A 17,032-nucleotide genomic window follows, 5' to 3' on the forward strand; every position below is an offset into this window, starting at 1 on the left:
GTATGTATAAAAGTTGTGTTTATACTAGACTGCAGTCTAGTAAGTGTGAAATAGCATTGCTTTTTTTAGAAGCCATACATACCTTGATTTAAAGATACTTTATTGCTAAAAATGCTGACCATTATTTGAGCCTTCAGTGAGTCATAATCTTTTTGCTGATGGAGGGTCTTTCCTTGACCCTGATGGTTGCTGACTGATGAAGGTGGTTGCTGAAGGCTGGGGTACCTGTAGCAACTTCTTAAAAAAGACAGTGCAGTTAACTTTGTCACTGGAGTCTTCCTTTCATGAAAGGTTCTCTTTCATCAAACAGCATGTGATAATGTTTGATAGCATTTTATTCCCACAATGGAAAGTTTTTTCAAACTGGAGTCAGTCCTCTCAAACCTTATTGCTGCTTTATCAAATAAGCTTATATAATATTCTATGTCCTTTGCTGTCACTTCAATAATGTTCATAGCATTTTTACCAGAAATTATTTCTATCTCAAGAAACCACTTTCTTTGTTCATCCATAAGAAGTAATTCTTCATTCATTCAAGTATTATCATGAATTTGTAGCAATTCATTCACATGTTCAGGTTCCATGTCATGTTCTAGTTTTCTTGCTATTTCTACCACATCTTCAGTAACTTCCTCTACAGGTATCAATCCCTCTACAGGTTTCAACTGTCCATGAGGGTTGGAATCAACTTCATTAAGACTCTGTTAATGTTTGGCCTCGTCTAATGAGTCACAAATGCTCATAGTGGCACCTAGAATGGTGAATCCTTTCCAGATGGTTTTCAATTGACTTTTCCCAGATCCATCAGAGGAATCACCATCTGTGGTAGTTATAGCCTTACAAATTGTATTTTCAAATAATGAAATCTGACCGTCCAGATGACTCCTTGCTCTATGTCTGCAGAATGGATATTATATATACAGGCATGAAAACAGCATTGATCTCCTTGTACATACCCATCAGTACTCTTGGATGGTCAGGTGCGTTATTTGTCAATGAGCAGTAATATTTCAAAAGGAGTTTATTTTTTCTGTGTAGATCTCAACAGTGGGCTTAAAATATCCAGCAAACCATATTGTAAACAGATGTGCTGTCTTTCAGACTTTGCTGTTCCATTTACAGAGCACAGGTAGAGTAGATTTAACATAATTAATAAGGGAATTTGGGACTTACGATTGCAAGGGAATATAATTATATCAACAATCCAAATGAGCAAGAAAGTGGATTCTATCCTAGAACCCTAAGAAAGGAGTAAGCCCTGTAGACACCTTGACTTTGTCTTGATGAGGCTTTAATAAGACACCTGGCTGAGCCCAAATATCTTTCTCATCTATGAAAATTGTGATTTCCAAGTTAGGTATTTTTGCAAAGACACTGCGTTTGTGGTAATTTGTTATGGCAGCTGTAGGAAATAAATACTCTCTTTGTGCCTATATAATCTGTAGCCATGCCACAGATCTTACTCTTAATATTGGCAATTTTTGTCTTCTTATGTTTTGTCCTATTCATATTGGCTATTTTTATCAAATTTCTTGACTTTCTCAAAGAACCAGGTTTGGGTATCATTGCTTCTCCGATATTTTTTCATTTTCTATTTCTTGGAATCCTTCTTTATTCTATTTTTTCCTCTTGCTTATCTTTGACTTATTTGCTCTACTCAGTAAAAAAAAAAAAGCAGACTATTTGAATAAAAGTTCACAAAAGAAGGTATGCAGAGGGAAAATAAGTATATAAAAAGATTCTCAACATCACTAATCTTTAGAGAAATACAGTTTGAAACCACAATGGGATGGCACTTCATAGCCTAGAATCAAAAAGGTTGACCAAGTATTAAAGACTGGAATTCTCATATGCCACTGTTGGGATTATAAAATAGTTTAACCATTTTAGAATATAGTCTTGTATAACTTACCATGTGATCCAGACATTTCATTCTTACATATTTACCCAAGGAACTAAAAGAACAGGTCCATAAAGATAATTATGTATGAAAGTTTATAGCATATTCATTTGTAATGAATATGGAAGCAAGGTAAATGTCCATCAACAGGTGAATGGGTATATACATTGTGGCATAGCTATGAAATGGCTAACTATGCAACATTAAAAACGAATGAACTGTTAATCCACACACCAATATTGAAGAATCTTAAAATAATTGTGCTTGTGCTGAATGGATACAGACAAAAGAAATACAAAGGCTGTATGATTGTGTTCGTAGAAAATATAGAAAATGTAAACTTAACCGATAGTGAAAAGAAAGAGAGGAATGGTTTCTTGGCAGTGGAATGACAGGAGGAGTTTCAGGGGGTACAAACATATGGGCTTGAGTAATCTTGGGGGGGATAATGTTCTCTTTATTATCTTGATTGTACTGTAGATTTCATGGGTGGAGACATCAGTTAAAATGTGCAATTTGCAGAATATAAATTATCCTTAATGCAGAAAGAAAAAGAACCAGGAGAATGAAAAATTAGTGTGTAAACAATTGGACTGCATCTATATGACCATTTATTTATTTTTCAGGGTGGATTGCCATTCTGGGTGCCATCTGGTTGCTGATTTTAGCTGATATTCATGATTTTGAGATAATTCTACACAGAGTGGAGTGGGCAACACTTCTGTTCTTTGCTGCCCTATTTGTTCTGATGGAGGTAAGACTATGGAACCTTTGTAATACAATCTTTTACCTGATTTTTGTATTTCATAATTTATTTAATGAATGAAGGGAGCTTAAATCTGTCTTTCCATGTGTCCTCTAAGTGGAAAATAATGGAGGTTTTATTATTTATTATTTTTATTTTTTTAAATAAATTTTATTTTTATATTCCCCATACAATTGCAACCCAAATAATGGAGGTTTTAATTAGACTATTTTAAGTTAAACCAGAATTTCCATCTTAGCCACATAAATATTCTGACAAAATAATTTATTTTGCTATGGTTATGTTGTTTTTTCTTAAGCTAGCTTTATGGTTTGTAAACTTGCTCTAATTTCATTTGCTATAAAGTATGATTTGCTCTAAGTTGGATTTGGAGCAAAGTTACTTGTTATTTTACAAGTTTACAGGGTGATATTACTTTGATCTCTTCATTGTGTGTAATATTTGAGTAAATAGTCCATGTTATCATGGAAAAGACTAAACTATAAAAAAGAGTGAACAATGTACATTGTTTTAATTTCAATTGCTGTTACAAAACTTTTCACAATGCTTTTCTATATTGAGACTTGATTTGTAAGCCTGTGTCTTCCTCAAATACAAACGTGTGCAGACATAGAAAAATACTAGTTTCCAAAGGGTATCCCGCAAGCACATCAAATTCCTCCTATTAATTACTTTAACTTGTTGGAGACAGACTTACTTAGTTTTCATTCTTCTCTGGGTTAAACCTTGACACTATTTTTTTCCTAATTGGTTTTAAGACAGGTCTCTTGAATCTTTGAAGTCTACGTCTTTGTTCATATTCAGTTATGTAGATGTCATCAGGGTATATGCCAGGCACTTCCAGCGAGTCTCAATAGCACGATAACCCTTAGACTTCACCTGTTCCCAACTATTGCTCTGTTGGTCTTGGCAATGCACTGGGTTATAAATTTTTCCACAGGGTGATCCAACTAGATTTGCTTCCCTTTACAGGGATCATTTTTGAGGCCAGTCTTGGAGGGTTGTTCAGACCCTGAGAGAATTCTTTTTAGCTGTTTTTTCCTGGGTTTCTTGGTGAACCTAGCTGGTTTACAGCTCAGCTTCTAGGCTTGCTTCTGCTGGCATGGGCCATCCACACTGCAAGTGAGCAGGGGTGAGGAGAGTCTGTGTTCCAGTACTCTTGGTAAGATGCACCTCAGGTAGAACTTCCCCCTTTTGAGTGAGGGCTGGATGGAGGAAAACACCCCTGATTTCTTGACACAAATTCTCCTGAAATTAGGCTCTGAAGCATGATTCTGGAGAGAGGCGGAATGCTGGCAGCTGGCTTCTCTTGGGGGGAGATAGAGTTCTTAGCTGTGGGTTGGGGGAGGTTGTCTCCTCGGACATAAGCATAGAGTCTGCATCTGCTGAATGTGAGTGGGGAGAGGTTAATATAGTCCAGTGCCACTAACTCTTGCTGCTCTTATCAAAATTTTCTTGAATAAATGTCTTGTCACTGGCTGTATGCCCTCAGGACAATTTTCAGAGATACTCATTAAAAAAAGATCACCAATTTGATTGTTTTCCTGGGGAGTGGACCTGCAGACCTGCTCGGATGGCCATTCCAAAGTTCAGCTCCTCCACATTCCTTTTCATTTGCTTCTGTATTTATATATTTTTCTCTTCTGAGGTCAATAATTGGTGGTTGCCAAAGCCAGTAATTCCAAAGCAACGTGAATTACTTCAGTAGCTGGGTTTTCCTTGAGGAGTCTTTCTGAGGTTATTTATCTCATGCCAACATAACAAAGTGTTCTATAGCAAAATAAAACCAATAAGCATGGTCTCTGATATTGATCGGGCATGTTTCACAAATACAGTGGTGTTTCTGACATTTTTCTCTTGTGTATGTGTTTAGACACATTAGCTTGGTAATTTTTCTTAGTGCTCATTTTATTTTCCTATTCTTCTGTGAGACCAGATTGATAATTCTAACACCTAGAGCACTCCCAAGTTGGTGGACTCTTTAGCATACATTCCAGAAAGTGATGGGAACCACCCAACCAATCCCTACTCTAGCCTACACCCCAGGCTGAAGCTGTTAGGACCAGGCTTGCATTTTTTACTACCCAATGGGTATTTGTGGGTATGTATCAATAATGGTTCTTTGAAAAGAGCTGTATGATGGTTTTATCCTCTTGGATAGTGAATTTACTTGTAGATCATTTTGGACTTTTTAATCCTTTCATTTTTCTTGTATCTTCTTTATAACTCATTTCCTTCCCTCTTATTGCCTTTTGGTTTTCTGTGGGCAATTAGGGATGTCGAAATGGGCTTATTGATTTAGTTACCTTGACACTGGGAAAGGCTATTATGTCTCCATTTCTTCTCATTATAGTGCTTGTTCTACAGCAGAGGGCTAGCGGCAAGAATCAGATAGTTTTTGCGCATGGGCACTAAAGTGGGAGAATTGTCTAGCTGTTTCCTTTAGGATCTGAATCCTTATCATTCAGATACTTGAGGCATTATGTTCTATTCCTCATGTTTATTTTGCACCACCTCTGTATGTGTGATTGGCTTTTCTTTTGCAAATTTAGTGCTATTGGGGTTACTTGTTTTTTCCAAACAATCTTTATTTCATGGCACCCTCTTCTGTCAGCAGAACAAAATCCGGTACTTTTGACTTGCAGGACACCGTGCCTGCCCTTCCCCTCTTTTCTTTCTCCTTAACTGCTCAGTTGCCAAAAGAAGCTTCCCTACAGGCCGCGCCTCCCAGGAGCCCCATCTCCATATTCACTTAGACCCCTACCCATCACCCTCCCCTCTTCTCCTTCCTTGGTCTCTGTAAAGTCTGGTGGGGGAAGAGAGAGGACCAGCCTGAGTCATAGTGGTCTGGGGCTTGGTATTATTTGCTCTTTTAGTTTATAGATATTTTGCACTTTGGTGCTCTCATCTTTAAGTTCTATGGAAGGCATGGTTTGGTGTAGAGTTTACTTTTCCCTTCTTGTTTTTCTTATCATTTGGGAAGAAAATTTTGGGAGACAGATTGTTAGAGCACTGCTGTTGTCCTCAGCTGCTCTTGTTGCCAATTTCTAAAAAGGAAACACTGCAAATCAACAGTCCCTACCCCTGAGGACTCCTGCAGGTGGGGTGCTGGGAGCATGAGGAGTGGGCCTTCAGCTGCTGGCTCCCACCTTGTTACTTGCCACTGTTTCCCAGCACCAGGCCCTTTGTGGGTTCCTCTTAGGGGCTTAGCCTCCGTGGCTGTGCAGGGAAGGAATGCAGGAAGCTGCAGATGCCCCTATAACCAGTGTCAGTTACTGTCACTCCAGGGACAACAGTATCTTCACAGAGGCTCAGAGTCTGAAGGACATTAGAACCTTAGCTGTGACTGATTCACACTGAAGCCACATAGCAGAGGTGAGGGTTTAAACATCTGAATGCACCAGTTCAATGTAACATTTCATGTTAAATAGTCAGCAATCTACATTTATCTTTAAAAATTTCCCCTTGTTAAAGGTTGAGACCAATTTCTTGCATGTGGAGAAATTTCTATGCTCATGCTATTCTAAGGGGAGAAAGGGAAAATGGTTTACAGATACTGTCATATGAAATATTAATTTCAAAATTCTTCTGAAGCAAGAAAACATTCTTACATGTAAGAAATGCTCTACAAAGATTAAAATTTAATTCCTGAGCATGAGAGTGAGCCAGGGTAATGCAACTACAAATCTTCCCCAGAATTTAAAATGGGGACCTGGAAATTCTGTGCTTCCAAAGCATCACCAAGGACTTAAGCATCACTCTCCACTCCTCTAGGTCCCACTGACTGGCTCCTGTGTGTGTGTGTGTGTGTGTGTGTGTGTGTGTGTGTGAGAGAGAGACCAAGATTTTGGTCACACCACTCCACCTTCTCTGGCGCCCATGGAGTGGGTGAGGCTGGGCTTTGCTTGAATCTTCATTTTGATCTTATTTCTGAGGCGGGCTCTTTTCTCATTGGGACACAACCGTAATGGGATCTTCACAGGCAGGAGTTCCATGAATCCTGGATTCTTTCACCAAGATGTGTGGGTGCACACTCACAACAACCTCATGCAGAAAGGGAGCACCAGGAGTGCTAGCGACCCAACAGGCACCTCTCAGGGTCTTCACACCTTCAACCTGCTTCTTTGATATTGAGAAGCACAGGGAAGGTCCCTATCATGTGACCTCCCTGCCTAGGGATGTGCCCACAGTGTTGTTGCAGAGGTCCCCAAGATTTAGGTGGGTGATGCCAGCTTTGCAGGTACCGGCCAGGTGCCTGTGTATGCTTGGGGGTCAGGGGAAGCTACTGGACATTCAGTCAATAAAGGGGATGAGGAAGAGCAGGCCCCACACAGGAGTCCATACCAGGAGCAGCCAACTGGCTCTTTTGAATGTTCCATCCAGATGGGGGCTTCCAAACACATTGCATTTTCTAGGTCGATGGTGGGGAGTCCCCCTGTCCTGGGGGCAGGACTCTCTCTTTCCCCTCTGGCCATCTATGATGGTCATCCCCTAGTGCAGGGCCCCTGTTAGGCTTAGACATCAGGCTCACCTGTGCTGGCCCAGCACATTTAGAGCATTGGGCACTCAAGTTGGTGTCATTCTGGGCTCATGTCACCCCCAAGACATAGGTTCCCATTTGGGCTGTGGTCTCTGCTACAGGTGGAAGAGGAGACAAGCTATAGAAATTTGCCAATGACCACTCATAGAACTTCTGCTGCCTTCAAGAAGCAAGAAGAAAGTATGCTGGATAAAGTAGTAAGGTGGTAGAAAGTACTGATTATGTCTTTAGAAAAAAAATCATCTAAATTAAATGTACTCTTACAAAGAAGTAGTAGTGTCTTAGGAGTCTAGGAAACCATTGCATTGTTGAGTAGACTCTGTTGGTAACAGATTTCAGAAACTCTTGGAAAGTTCAGTGGATGAATCCTACCTCCAGGTACAAGTGGAACTGGGGTCAGAGGATGCTGTCAGGACTGTGGCCACCTACCTCCTTCCCCTCCCCCCAACACCTTGTCTCTGCTTAACTTTATTTACAGGCAGCTCCTTCTCAAGATGGGGTGGTGAAGCCTGGCTTACAGTATAGTGTCACTCCCTGCACCCCCTCCATCTCCAAGCCTCTGAAGCTCATCCACAGAGAGGGAGACCATCAGTGTTAGGTGCCTGTTGAGGGGAGGTGGTCCCACGTATACAGTTCATGGGAGTGAGGAGGGCCGACTCCCAGAGGCAGAAAACAGATTGTTGGAAAATGAAAATGTATGCGCACAGCTGGACTGATAGAAAGCCCTAGAAACAATCTCACTCTAGAAACAATCTGCCTTGAGGCCTTGGTGCTCAGGGGTCAACCTCCCCACCTTGTTCAGGTCTCACTCAAAGGTCACTGGCTCTTTCCTTCAGGGTCAGAGGCTCTTTCCCAGGGTCCTTCCAGAATCACTCCATTCACAGTCTGTTTTCTTTTCTTTTCTTTTCTTTTTTTTTTTTTTAAAGATTTATTTATTTATTTATAAGAGCACTGGGTACAGTCAGAAGCACGGGAGGGTGAGAGAATTCACCAGAGCCAGAGGCGGGAGCAGAGCAGGCAGAAGGACCGAAGTACACTGCTGAGGGGAGCAGCGGGTGGCAGGAGAGGTCCGCGTGCCATGTGGGACCCTTGCCGGTGGCCGGGGATCAAACCGTCGCTGCAGAGGCTGCAGGCAGCTTCACAGCCCAGTGCTCAAGCGCTGCGCCACCAGGGAGGCCCCACAGTCTGTTTTCTTGATGCCATGTCATGCCAGTTTTTGTCTGTGTGAAGTCTGACTGCCCAGGGGTGAATGGTAAACTCCAGGAGTGTGCCACCGTGAGCCCTCGGAACCAGAACACGGTTTGTGCTCAGGAAACATTTGAGGAGTGAAAGAGTTGCTATCAGTGTGGCAGTTTGTTCTGTTCACAGATTTTTCTTTTTAATGTAACTGAAATTACCTAAGAAGTAGATTTCTTAAAATTCATCAATTTGTACTTCAATTTGGGAAAAAGAAAAGCATTAAAGAAACAAATTTAATTAGTCAGTCTGAATAAGTTCCATTTCAATATAATGTACCAAACATGGTAATTTATTGAGTAAATCAAATATAGATACATTTTAATGCTCCTAAAGTTATGAAATCATTTGAGCTTCATTTGTTTTATCATTCATTCATCATTTCATCCGTTTTAATTTTCCCTTGAAGTCTCTCTTACCACAAAATAGAAAAAGCAGTTTTTCTCCATATCTTCAAAGTGTGTTGATAGCTGGAAGAACTTGGTGGGGTGGGGGTGGGGGTGGTCTCAGGCTCTTTCTACCACAGTTCTGCTGCATGTGTGGCCAGGACCGTGCTGGGTCTCATGCCATCATAGAATTTCCATCTCAGGGAACGTTTGAGGTTATTTAATTGAATCCTTTATTTTTGAATAAAATTCACAGAAGTGTTGAGTAGTGCTCCTTGGGACCTCCAATCCCAGGGTATCTGGGTGGGGAGCTCCAGGCAGTCCTGTGCCTCATAAACCCCTCAGCCACTGGGAACAACTCTCTGAAAGCTTGAGTCTCCGGCCCTGTGATAAAGGAGCCACAGACATACAGTGGGGAAGAGAGGATCTTTTTAGCAAAGGGTATGGGTGATACCATCACATGGAAATGATGAAGTTGTATCACCTTCTAAATCTATGCATAAAAATAAATTCAAAATGGACCAAAGATTTATGTATTAGAGCTGCAACAATAAAATAGGAGAAGACATTGGTGATATGTTTCATGACATCAGTGATAGATACTTTTTTTTATTTTTTAAAGATTTACCTATTTATACAAGAGCTGGGGTACAGACCAGAGGCGCAGGAGGGTGAGAGGATTCACCAGAGACAGAGCGGGGAATAGAACAGGCAGACTGACCAAAAGCACTGCTGAGGGGAGTAGCGGGCGAGTCAGGAGAGGTCTGTGTGCCATGTGGGTTGCTCCGAGGCCGGCGGGGATCCAACTGGCACTGCAGAGGCTGTGGACAGCCTCACAGTGCTGCACTCAACCCTCTGTGCCACTGGGGAGGCCAATGATAAAGATGCTTTTGTAGACTCAACCCCTATGGCAAGGGAAATAAAAATAAAAATAAACAATTGTATTACCTCAAATTAAAACGGTTTTCCACAGAAAAAGAAAATATCAGTAGATTAAAAAGACATCCCAGTGAATGAGAGAAAATATTACACATTATACAACTGACATGGTTAATATACAGGTTACCAAAAAAATTCAAGCTTAACGAGGAAAATATCATGCCACCCAATTAATAAATGGGTAGTATATCTGAACAGACAATTCACTAGAAAGTATATCCAGAAGGCCAATAGATACATGAAAACATGTTTTATCATTGCTTTTAATCAAGGAGTTACATGTTAAAACCATAACGAGATATCATCTCACACCCATGAGAATGGCATACATTTATAAAAAGGGTCCACCAATAAGTGCTGGAAAGGATGTCAGGAAATCAAAACCCTATTACATTGCTTAACAGTGTGGGCCTGTATTACAATTATCTTCCCTGTTAGGACCACTTTTGCTGTATTCCATAGATTCTGATAGCTTGTAGCCTTATTTTCATTAGTCTCAAGGTATGTTTTGATTTTTCTGCTTTAATTTCCCCTTGAATCTGCTTTAATCGTACTGTTTACTCCCTCCATATTTATGAGGATTTCACATATATAATATACTCATGCTCATAAATCAAACTGCATGTCCAGAGACGCAAGTAATTATAATAATATTTACAAGTACTGGATGGAAAGTGGCTCTCAGATGGATTCATCCAAGAAGGATGAATTTTGTAAGGATGTAGTTTATCAGAATCTTAAGCTCAGAAGAAAGAGAAAACATGCTTTTGTTATCTCTTGGCAGTATTAGGAAGCTCTGGTGATTTCTTGATTCTTAAGCATTAGGTTTTCTCTGTAGGAACTTTCCCGCTTTATGTTCATTTTCCTTGGGTTTCTGGGAGGTTTGAAAAGTCTTCCTGTGTATCTGGCTTTCTTTGTGTCTCTGCCAGTGAGACATCTTTAGCTGGGCCAAGGATCTGTCACTGAAAATAAAAGTAGTATTAATAATAGGCAGATAGAAGCTATAATTTGTAGATTGCATGTAATAATTTCATGTTAATAGTTAATAACACTTGCCAAACTCTGTACCAGGCTTCACTGCAGCCTTCCAAGTTCTCCTTGAGTATCCATCATGTGTCTAAATTGCTTTTTGGTACGAGTTACCTTTTTTCATAAGCCCTCTGGTTTATGACACAAAAGTCATATACTTTTCATATTCTCAACTGTCTTGAGAAATGTTAAGATAAACTGATAAATAACATAATGTAAATGAGTGAAAGGATGTTCCTTTGCTGGAAAAATTAATTTTGAGGATGATATAGAGCATAGTCACCTACACTGGAGGGATAGAAAATACCAGTATATTTGGTTTACAAGTTCATAATTCATAAACACCAATGAATCATTCTACTTGCCTTTAGGGAAAAATTTTATATATATATATATATATATATAAACTCAACCAATGAAAATATACATTAAAAATGCCATTATCACTATCAAAAAATCTAACAAAAATATATTTAGTTTATCCCCTTAATAGTGTTTTGAGAAATAATTGTCATCTACAGATACTTTAAGTGTATCATTGATTCCAGCTGTAAAAAGTTTATTTTTAAAAATCAAGAGTGGCCAAACAATTTTTTTCTAGACACATGAACATGAAAGCCATTGAAATGGTGCTTTCTCTTGTAGCTGATTCTCTAAGGAAGTGCTGCTGACAAATAAGATTATTAATGAGTCACTGAAAAGGTACAGGAATCATTATGGGGAAAATGGACACACAGAGGCATTTTTGATGTTTGTAGCAAAAGGGATTTATAAAGAGTTTTCAAAAATTAGTATGATAGTCACTCTTTCTAGCCTAGGTCTGCTCTTCCAGACTCCAAAATTAGAGGTGTAATTGAAATTCAATGCAAAATAATTCCAATTATAATGCATTCTGAATATTTGATAAAATAGTTGAATGTATCAGATATTAAACATGTAAGACCTTCCAATGTGTTTTAGAGGCTTTAAAAGTCAAAGATTTTTTTTTTTTGGCTCAGATAATATTTTGATGGAGACAAGGTATTATGAGAAAAGAAAAAGAATGGCAGAGCAGAGGGCACTGATTAAAGCACCCCAAAGGGAACAACTTTCTATTTGATCTTCAGAATGCCAACATACTGCCTCCACTGCTGTGGAATTGATAGTCATGGCAATATTAGACGTTTCCTTCACATTTGTGACAGAGTTGGGCTGACCACCTCCTGAGAGAGAGACTCACGCTGAAGAACACAGAGACATCTTTATTTTAATTACCAGAGCTCACGAACTTGTGTGACAATAGCAAGAAGGAGAGGAACAAGGGATTATGAGAGAAAAAACATTTTTGAAGAACTGAAGGAACGCCATAGGACGAAAATCAAAGAAGTTCAGGCCTAGATAATATCATTATCAAATTGTTAAAAAAAAAATCAAAGAAAAAAAATCTTGAAAAATAGCAGGAGAACAGTGCCACACAGGCACAGCAGAACCATGGTGTGAGGGCTGCTAAGGCTCTTCGAAAACTACGCAGGCCAGTAGGCAGGAGAAGAGCTTCCTAGAGCATTGAAAACAAGAAAGGAACTGTCAAAATATAATTCCTTGTCCAGCAAAGCAATCTTTCAGGAAGGAAAGAAAAAAACAAGCCAACTAACAAACAAGTAAGACATTCTCAGAGGAAGGACACTAAGAATTTACTGTCAACAGACTTGCTCTATGAGAAACGCTAATGGAATTTCTTCAGGCTGAAGGGTAGTGAGATTACAAGGAAATTGGTGTTTAGGAAAGAAGGGTGAACTACATAAAGGGTTGGGAGTTGGGAATATAGAAAAAGACAATGTTTTCTCCCTCTTACATCTTTTAAGGTAGCTATAACTGTTGGAAGTATAAGCTATATTGTCTGGTGAGAGTTTCTGTGTATATAGATGTAATGCATTTGACAACAACAGCAGAAGGGAAATAGGGGAGGTAAAGGGACTTGTATCATTTCAATGCTTGCATGTCTTATCTGTTCTAATAAAATATTAATGGAGTAGATTTTGGAAAAGTTAGGTATATACACTGTAATTCATGGGGTAACTACTAAAAATATAATTAGAACATTTATATAAAAAGTCAGCTGATAAAATAACACTCAGGTAACTCCAAGTAAAGCAGGAAAATGGCCACAGAGATTAAAAACAGAAGGGACAAACAAAAAAGAAATCATAAATTTGCTGACCCGAATGCCATTATATATAATTATATTAATAAGTACATGAGGTGCAAACTTTCAGTGGTACTTCCTACAAGAGACATTATTTTAATATAAAGATGAGATAGGTTGAAAGTAAGTAAATAGAAAACTATGTAGTGTGCAAACAGCAAGCATGAAAGACTTAAGTGGCAGAGAATAAACCTCAAGACAAATGGTATTATTAGAGAAAATAAGAGACACTTAATAATGATAAAATGGGACAGCTTATCAGGAAGACACAATAATCGTAAGTGATCCTAATAAAGTCTCAAAAATCATGGATTCATCAAATTAAAACAAAACAGACAATGCTGCAATCAGAGGAGGCTTTATCACCCTCCTCTCAGAAACTGATAGAACATCTAGACAAAGAAGCTGTGAAAGCCATAGAAAATAGTGAATGACATTATTAACAATTTTAATTTAATTGACATTTGTAGAGCACTCATCCAGCATGCATAGGCACATGGTAAATTTGCCAACATTGTAATATTGCAGTGTAAGAATTCTATAGTATGACTATACCAATTTTCAATAAGAAATCAAAGTAATCAGAAATCTGAGAAAATCCCAACGTCTTAAAATTCAACAACATACTTCTAATCAGGTCATGAGTCAGATAGGAATAAGAAAATATTTTAAAGTAAATGTCAGTGAAAATACAACACATCAAAAAATTTTGGGTAGAGCTAAAGGAGTTTGAGAGGAAAATTTACAGATTAAATACTCAGATGACAAGATCTAAGTCTAACTATTGTTTCACTTAAGTCGAATGGAAAAAAGAGCAAAATAGAAACAAAGTAAATAGAAAGAAATCAATAATGATTAGAATTAACAAATTAGAAAAGAGGACATTATAGAAAATAAGCTAAGTCAAGACCTGGTTATTTAAACATCCAAAACATTGACAAGCCTCTAATTGGATAGATCAAGAAATTAAAGAACATAACCAGCAATATCAGCACTAAAAAGGGGTTACCAACACAGACCCCACCAACACTAAAAGAACAGTAAGACTGGAGAATACTATTGATAAGTTTTTGTCAACAAATTCTACAACCTATGTGAAATGAAACATTTTTTTGGATAATATCTTGCCAAAACTAAATCAAGAAGCATAGAAAATCTGTGTAGACTATAATCATTTAAAAATCTTTCCACAAATAAAAACAGTTCAGGCACAGACAACTTTACTGTTGAACCTCTCAAACATTATGTAAGAAATAATGCCAGTTGTATGTAAATGTTTTCAGAAAACAATGGAGAACACTTCTCATTTTATGAGCCAGCGTTATTTTAATTCTAAAGACATAGGTATTATGAAAAGAAGGCTTTGAAAAGAAAAGAAAGCTACATACCAACACCCCTCATGAACTTAGATCCAGAAATCTTTAACAAAATATTGAATCTAATGCAAAAATATGATGTATCACAACCAAGAAGGGTTTATTTCAGGACTATAAAGTTACTTTAGCACTCAAAAATCAATTAATATAGTTTTTCTCATTGATTAATAGTATACAGGAGAAATACTATATGATCATGTTAATAAGATGCAAGAAAAACATTTGATAACATTTAAATTCACGTTAAAACTCACAGCAAATAAGGAATCTTCAAATTGAAGAGTAATATGGAAAAAGCTAGAGGCGACATCATACTGAATGTTGAAAACTTACTGTTTTTGAAACAAAGTTTCCCACTTGTACTACTTCCATTTCAACATATTGCTGGAAGGGCATAGTTACTGAATGCAGTAATACAAAGAAAAAAAGGGGATAAAGATAGAAATTGTGGGCCTCCCTGGTGATGCAAGGGGTTAAGCACAGCACTGTGAAGCTATCCGCAGCCTCTACAGCACGAGTTTGATCCCCAGCCAGCCAGGGAGCTACCTACATGGTGCAGCAGACCTCTCCTGACTCACCGGCTGCTCCTCACTTTGTTGCTGGTGAATCCTCTCACCCCCTGCACCTCTGGCCTGTACCCCAGTTCTTGCATGCATAAATAAATAAATCTTGAAAAAAATAAATTGAAGAAGTAAAGCTGTCCGTATTTGTAGATGATATTTATGTAGACAATTCCAGGACAGATAATCTTAAAAAAAAAAAAAAAAGAAAACCAAAAGCCCAAGTACTCTAGAACTAATAAATGCATTCTACAACATCAACAAGATACAGGATCAATATGCAAAAGTAAATAAATTGTATTATCATGTACTTGCAGCAAAACATTTGAAAATATTGAAGAAACAATTACAAAATATTTAAAAACCTAGAAATAAATCTAAGAAAACACTTTCAAATTACTGGAAGATTGCTAAAATTCTAAGAACTTAAAACAACAAAAGCAATGTTTTATAAAGAATAACATTGGAACACCTACCTCACAACTTAAGTTCTCAGCACTTAAGTTCACAACTTAAGTGTAAAGCTGTAGTAATGAAGACTGAGGTGAGATATTGGCAAAAGATAGATTGACAGATCAGTGTAAGAGATATACACAGTCCAGATTTACACCATATATATGTGGTCAACTGATGTGGTCAACAAGCAATTCAATAGGGAAGGCAATCTTTTCAACAAATGAGACTGAATCAGTTGGATAAATGTATGAAAAATGAAAACAGTGCTATTTGATATTACTGATTTGTATTTTTTCTCCTTCTTCTGTTGAGAAGTATCTTTAGTGATCTTTTCCCTTTTCATTGCTAATGTTGAAAATTTTTGTTCTCTCTTTTTCTCTCTCTCTCTCTCTCTCGTATAAATTTTGCTAACATCAACTCTTAATTCTCACTTGGATATTTGTTTTCTATTTAAAAAATTCTGCTTTTAGAATTAAAAAAATTTTTTTTGCCTTAATTTGTTGTTGTTATCTAACTTCTGAAGACGTATGTTTGGCCTTTTGATTTTCATGCTTCATATTTTCCCATGTTATGTATAAGGTTATAAATTTCCCTTTAGTGTTGATTTAGCTGTACCCCCTGGGTTTTTTTTTAAAAGATTTATTTATTTATTTATACAAGCACTGGGTACAGTCAGAAGCGCGGGAGGGTGAGAGAATTCACCAGAGCCAGAGCGGGGAACAGAACAGGCAGACTGATGAAATATACTGCTGAGGGGAGCAGTGGGCGCAGCAGGAGAGGTCTGCGCGCCATGTGGGACCCTCGCCGGTGGCCTGGGATCCAACCGACACTGCAGGAGCTGTGGGCAGCTTTGCAGCCCAGCACTCAACTGCTGCGCCACCAGGGGAGGATCACCCTCCCCCCCCCCCCCCCCCCCGCCCCTGAGTTTTGATATGCGTTTTGATTACTTTTTTTTTATTCAGTCAAATGTTTAAAATTTCCATTGCGATTTCCTGATTCTGTGTTTATTTTTTCTTAGTCAGTTTTCCAAAATGATTGTGGATCTATTTGTTTTGTAGTTCTACTTATTCTTTATATATTTTCAGGCTGTTATCAATCATATATACATTTTTAATTGTTAACTTCATAGGGAACAAAAAGTTACAAAACTTTCATTTATTATAAATTAGAAGGTAGATGTTGTTTTAATTTTTGACTTTTTCAAATTTTCTGTACATTTATGTTCTAGCTGTAGCTTTGTCAAAATTTTAATTCAGTCTGACAAGCTTCATCTTTTTTGTAATTTATTTATTCTACTTATATTTAATGACACTACTAATACATTTGGGTCTAAATCTGCCATCTTTTCATTAGTCTGACTTTTTTGTATTTTTATTTTATTTTATTATTTTTTTAATTTTTACATTTTATTTTTTTTATAAATTTTTATTTTTATATTCCCCATACAATTGCAACCCCCTTATTTTGACCCCAATCCCTCCCCTCCCCATGCTCCACCCCCCATAGAGTGTCTCTGGTTCATAGTTGTTTGTTGATTTTGATTTTCACTTTCTTATAGTTACTCATTTTCCTGGTCCCTTATTTAAGTTTTCTAGATTCCTGCTATTTTTTTTTTTTTTTTTTTAAGATTTGCTTATTTATACAAGAACCAGGGTAAAGGCC

At 37.9% G+C, this 17,032-nt stretch overlaps 1 protein-coding gene across 1 annotated transcript in view; it reads left to right on the top strand.

The window, feature by feature from the left end:
- The window catches only part of OCA2 (OCA2 melanosomal transmembrane protein), a 168,540-nt gene that overhangs the window by 82,949 nt on the left and 68,559 nt on the right, over positions 1-17,032 (top strand). The window contains exon 18 of the mRNA XM_084253372.1: positions 2,527-2,654. Coding sequence (XP_084109498.1) covers positions 2,527-2,654 — 128 coding nt within the window. The remainder of the gene's footprint in view (positions 1-2,526; positions 2,655-17,032) is intronic.

This window comes from Talpa europaea, assembly GCF_964194135.1.
Source record: "Talpa europaea genome assembly, chromosome: 14".
In the NCBI taxonomy this organism is placed as follows: domain Eukaryota; kingdom Metazoa; phylum Chordata; class Mammalia; order Eulipotyphla; family Talpidae; genus Talpa; species Talpa europaea.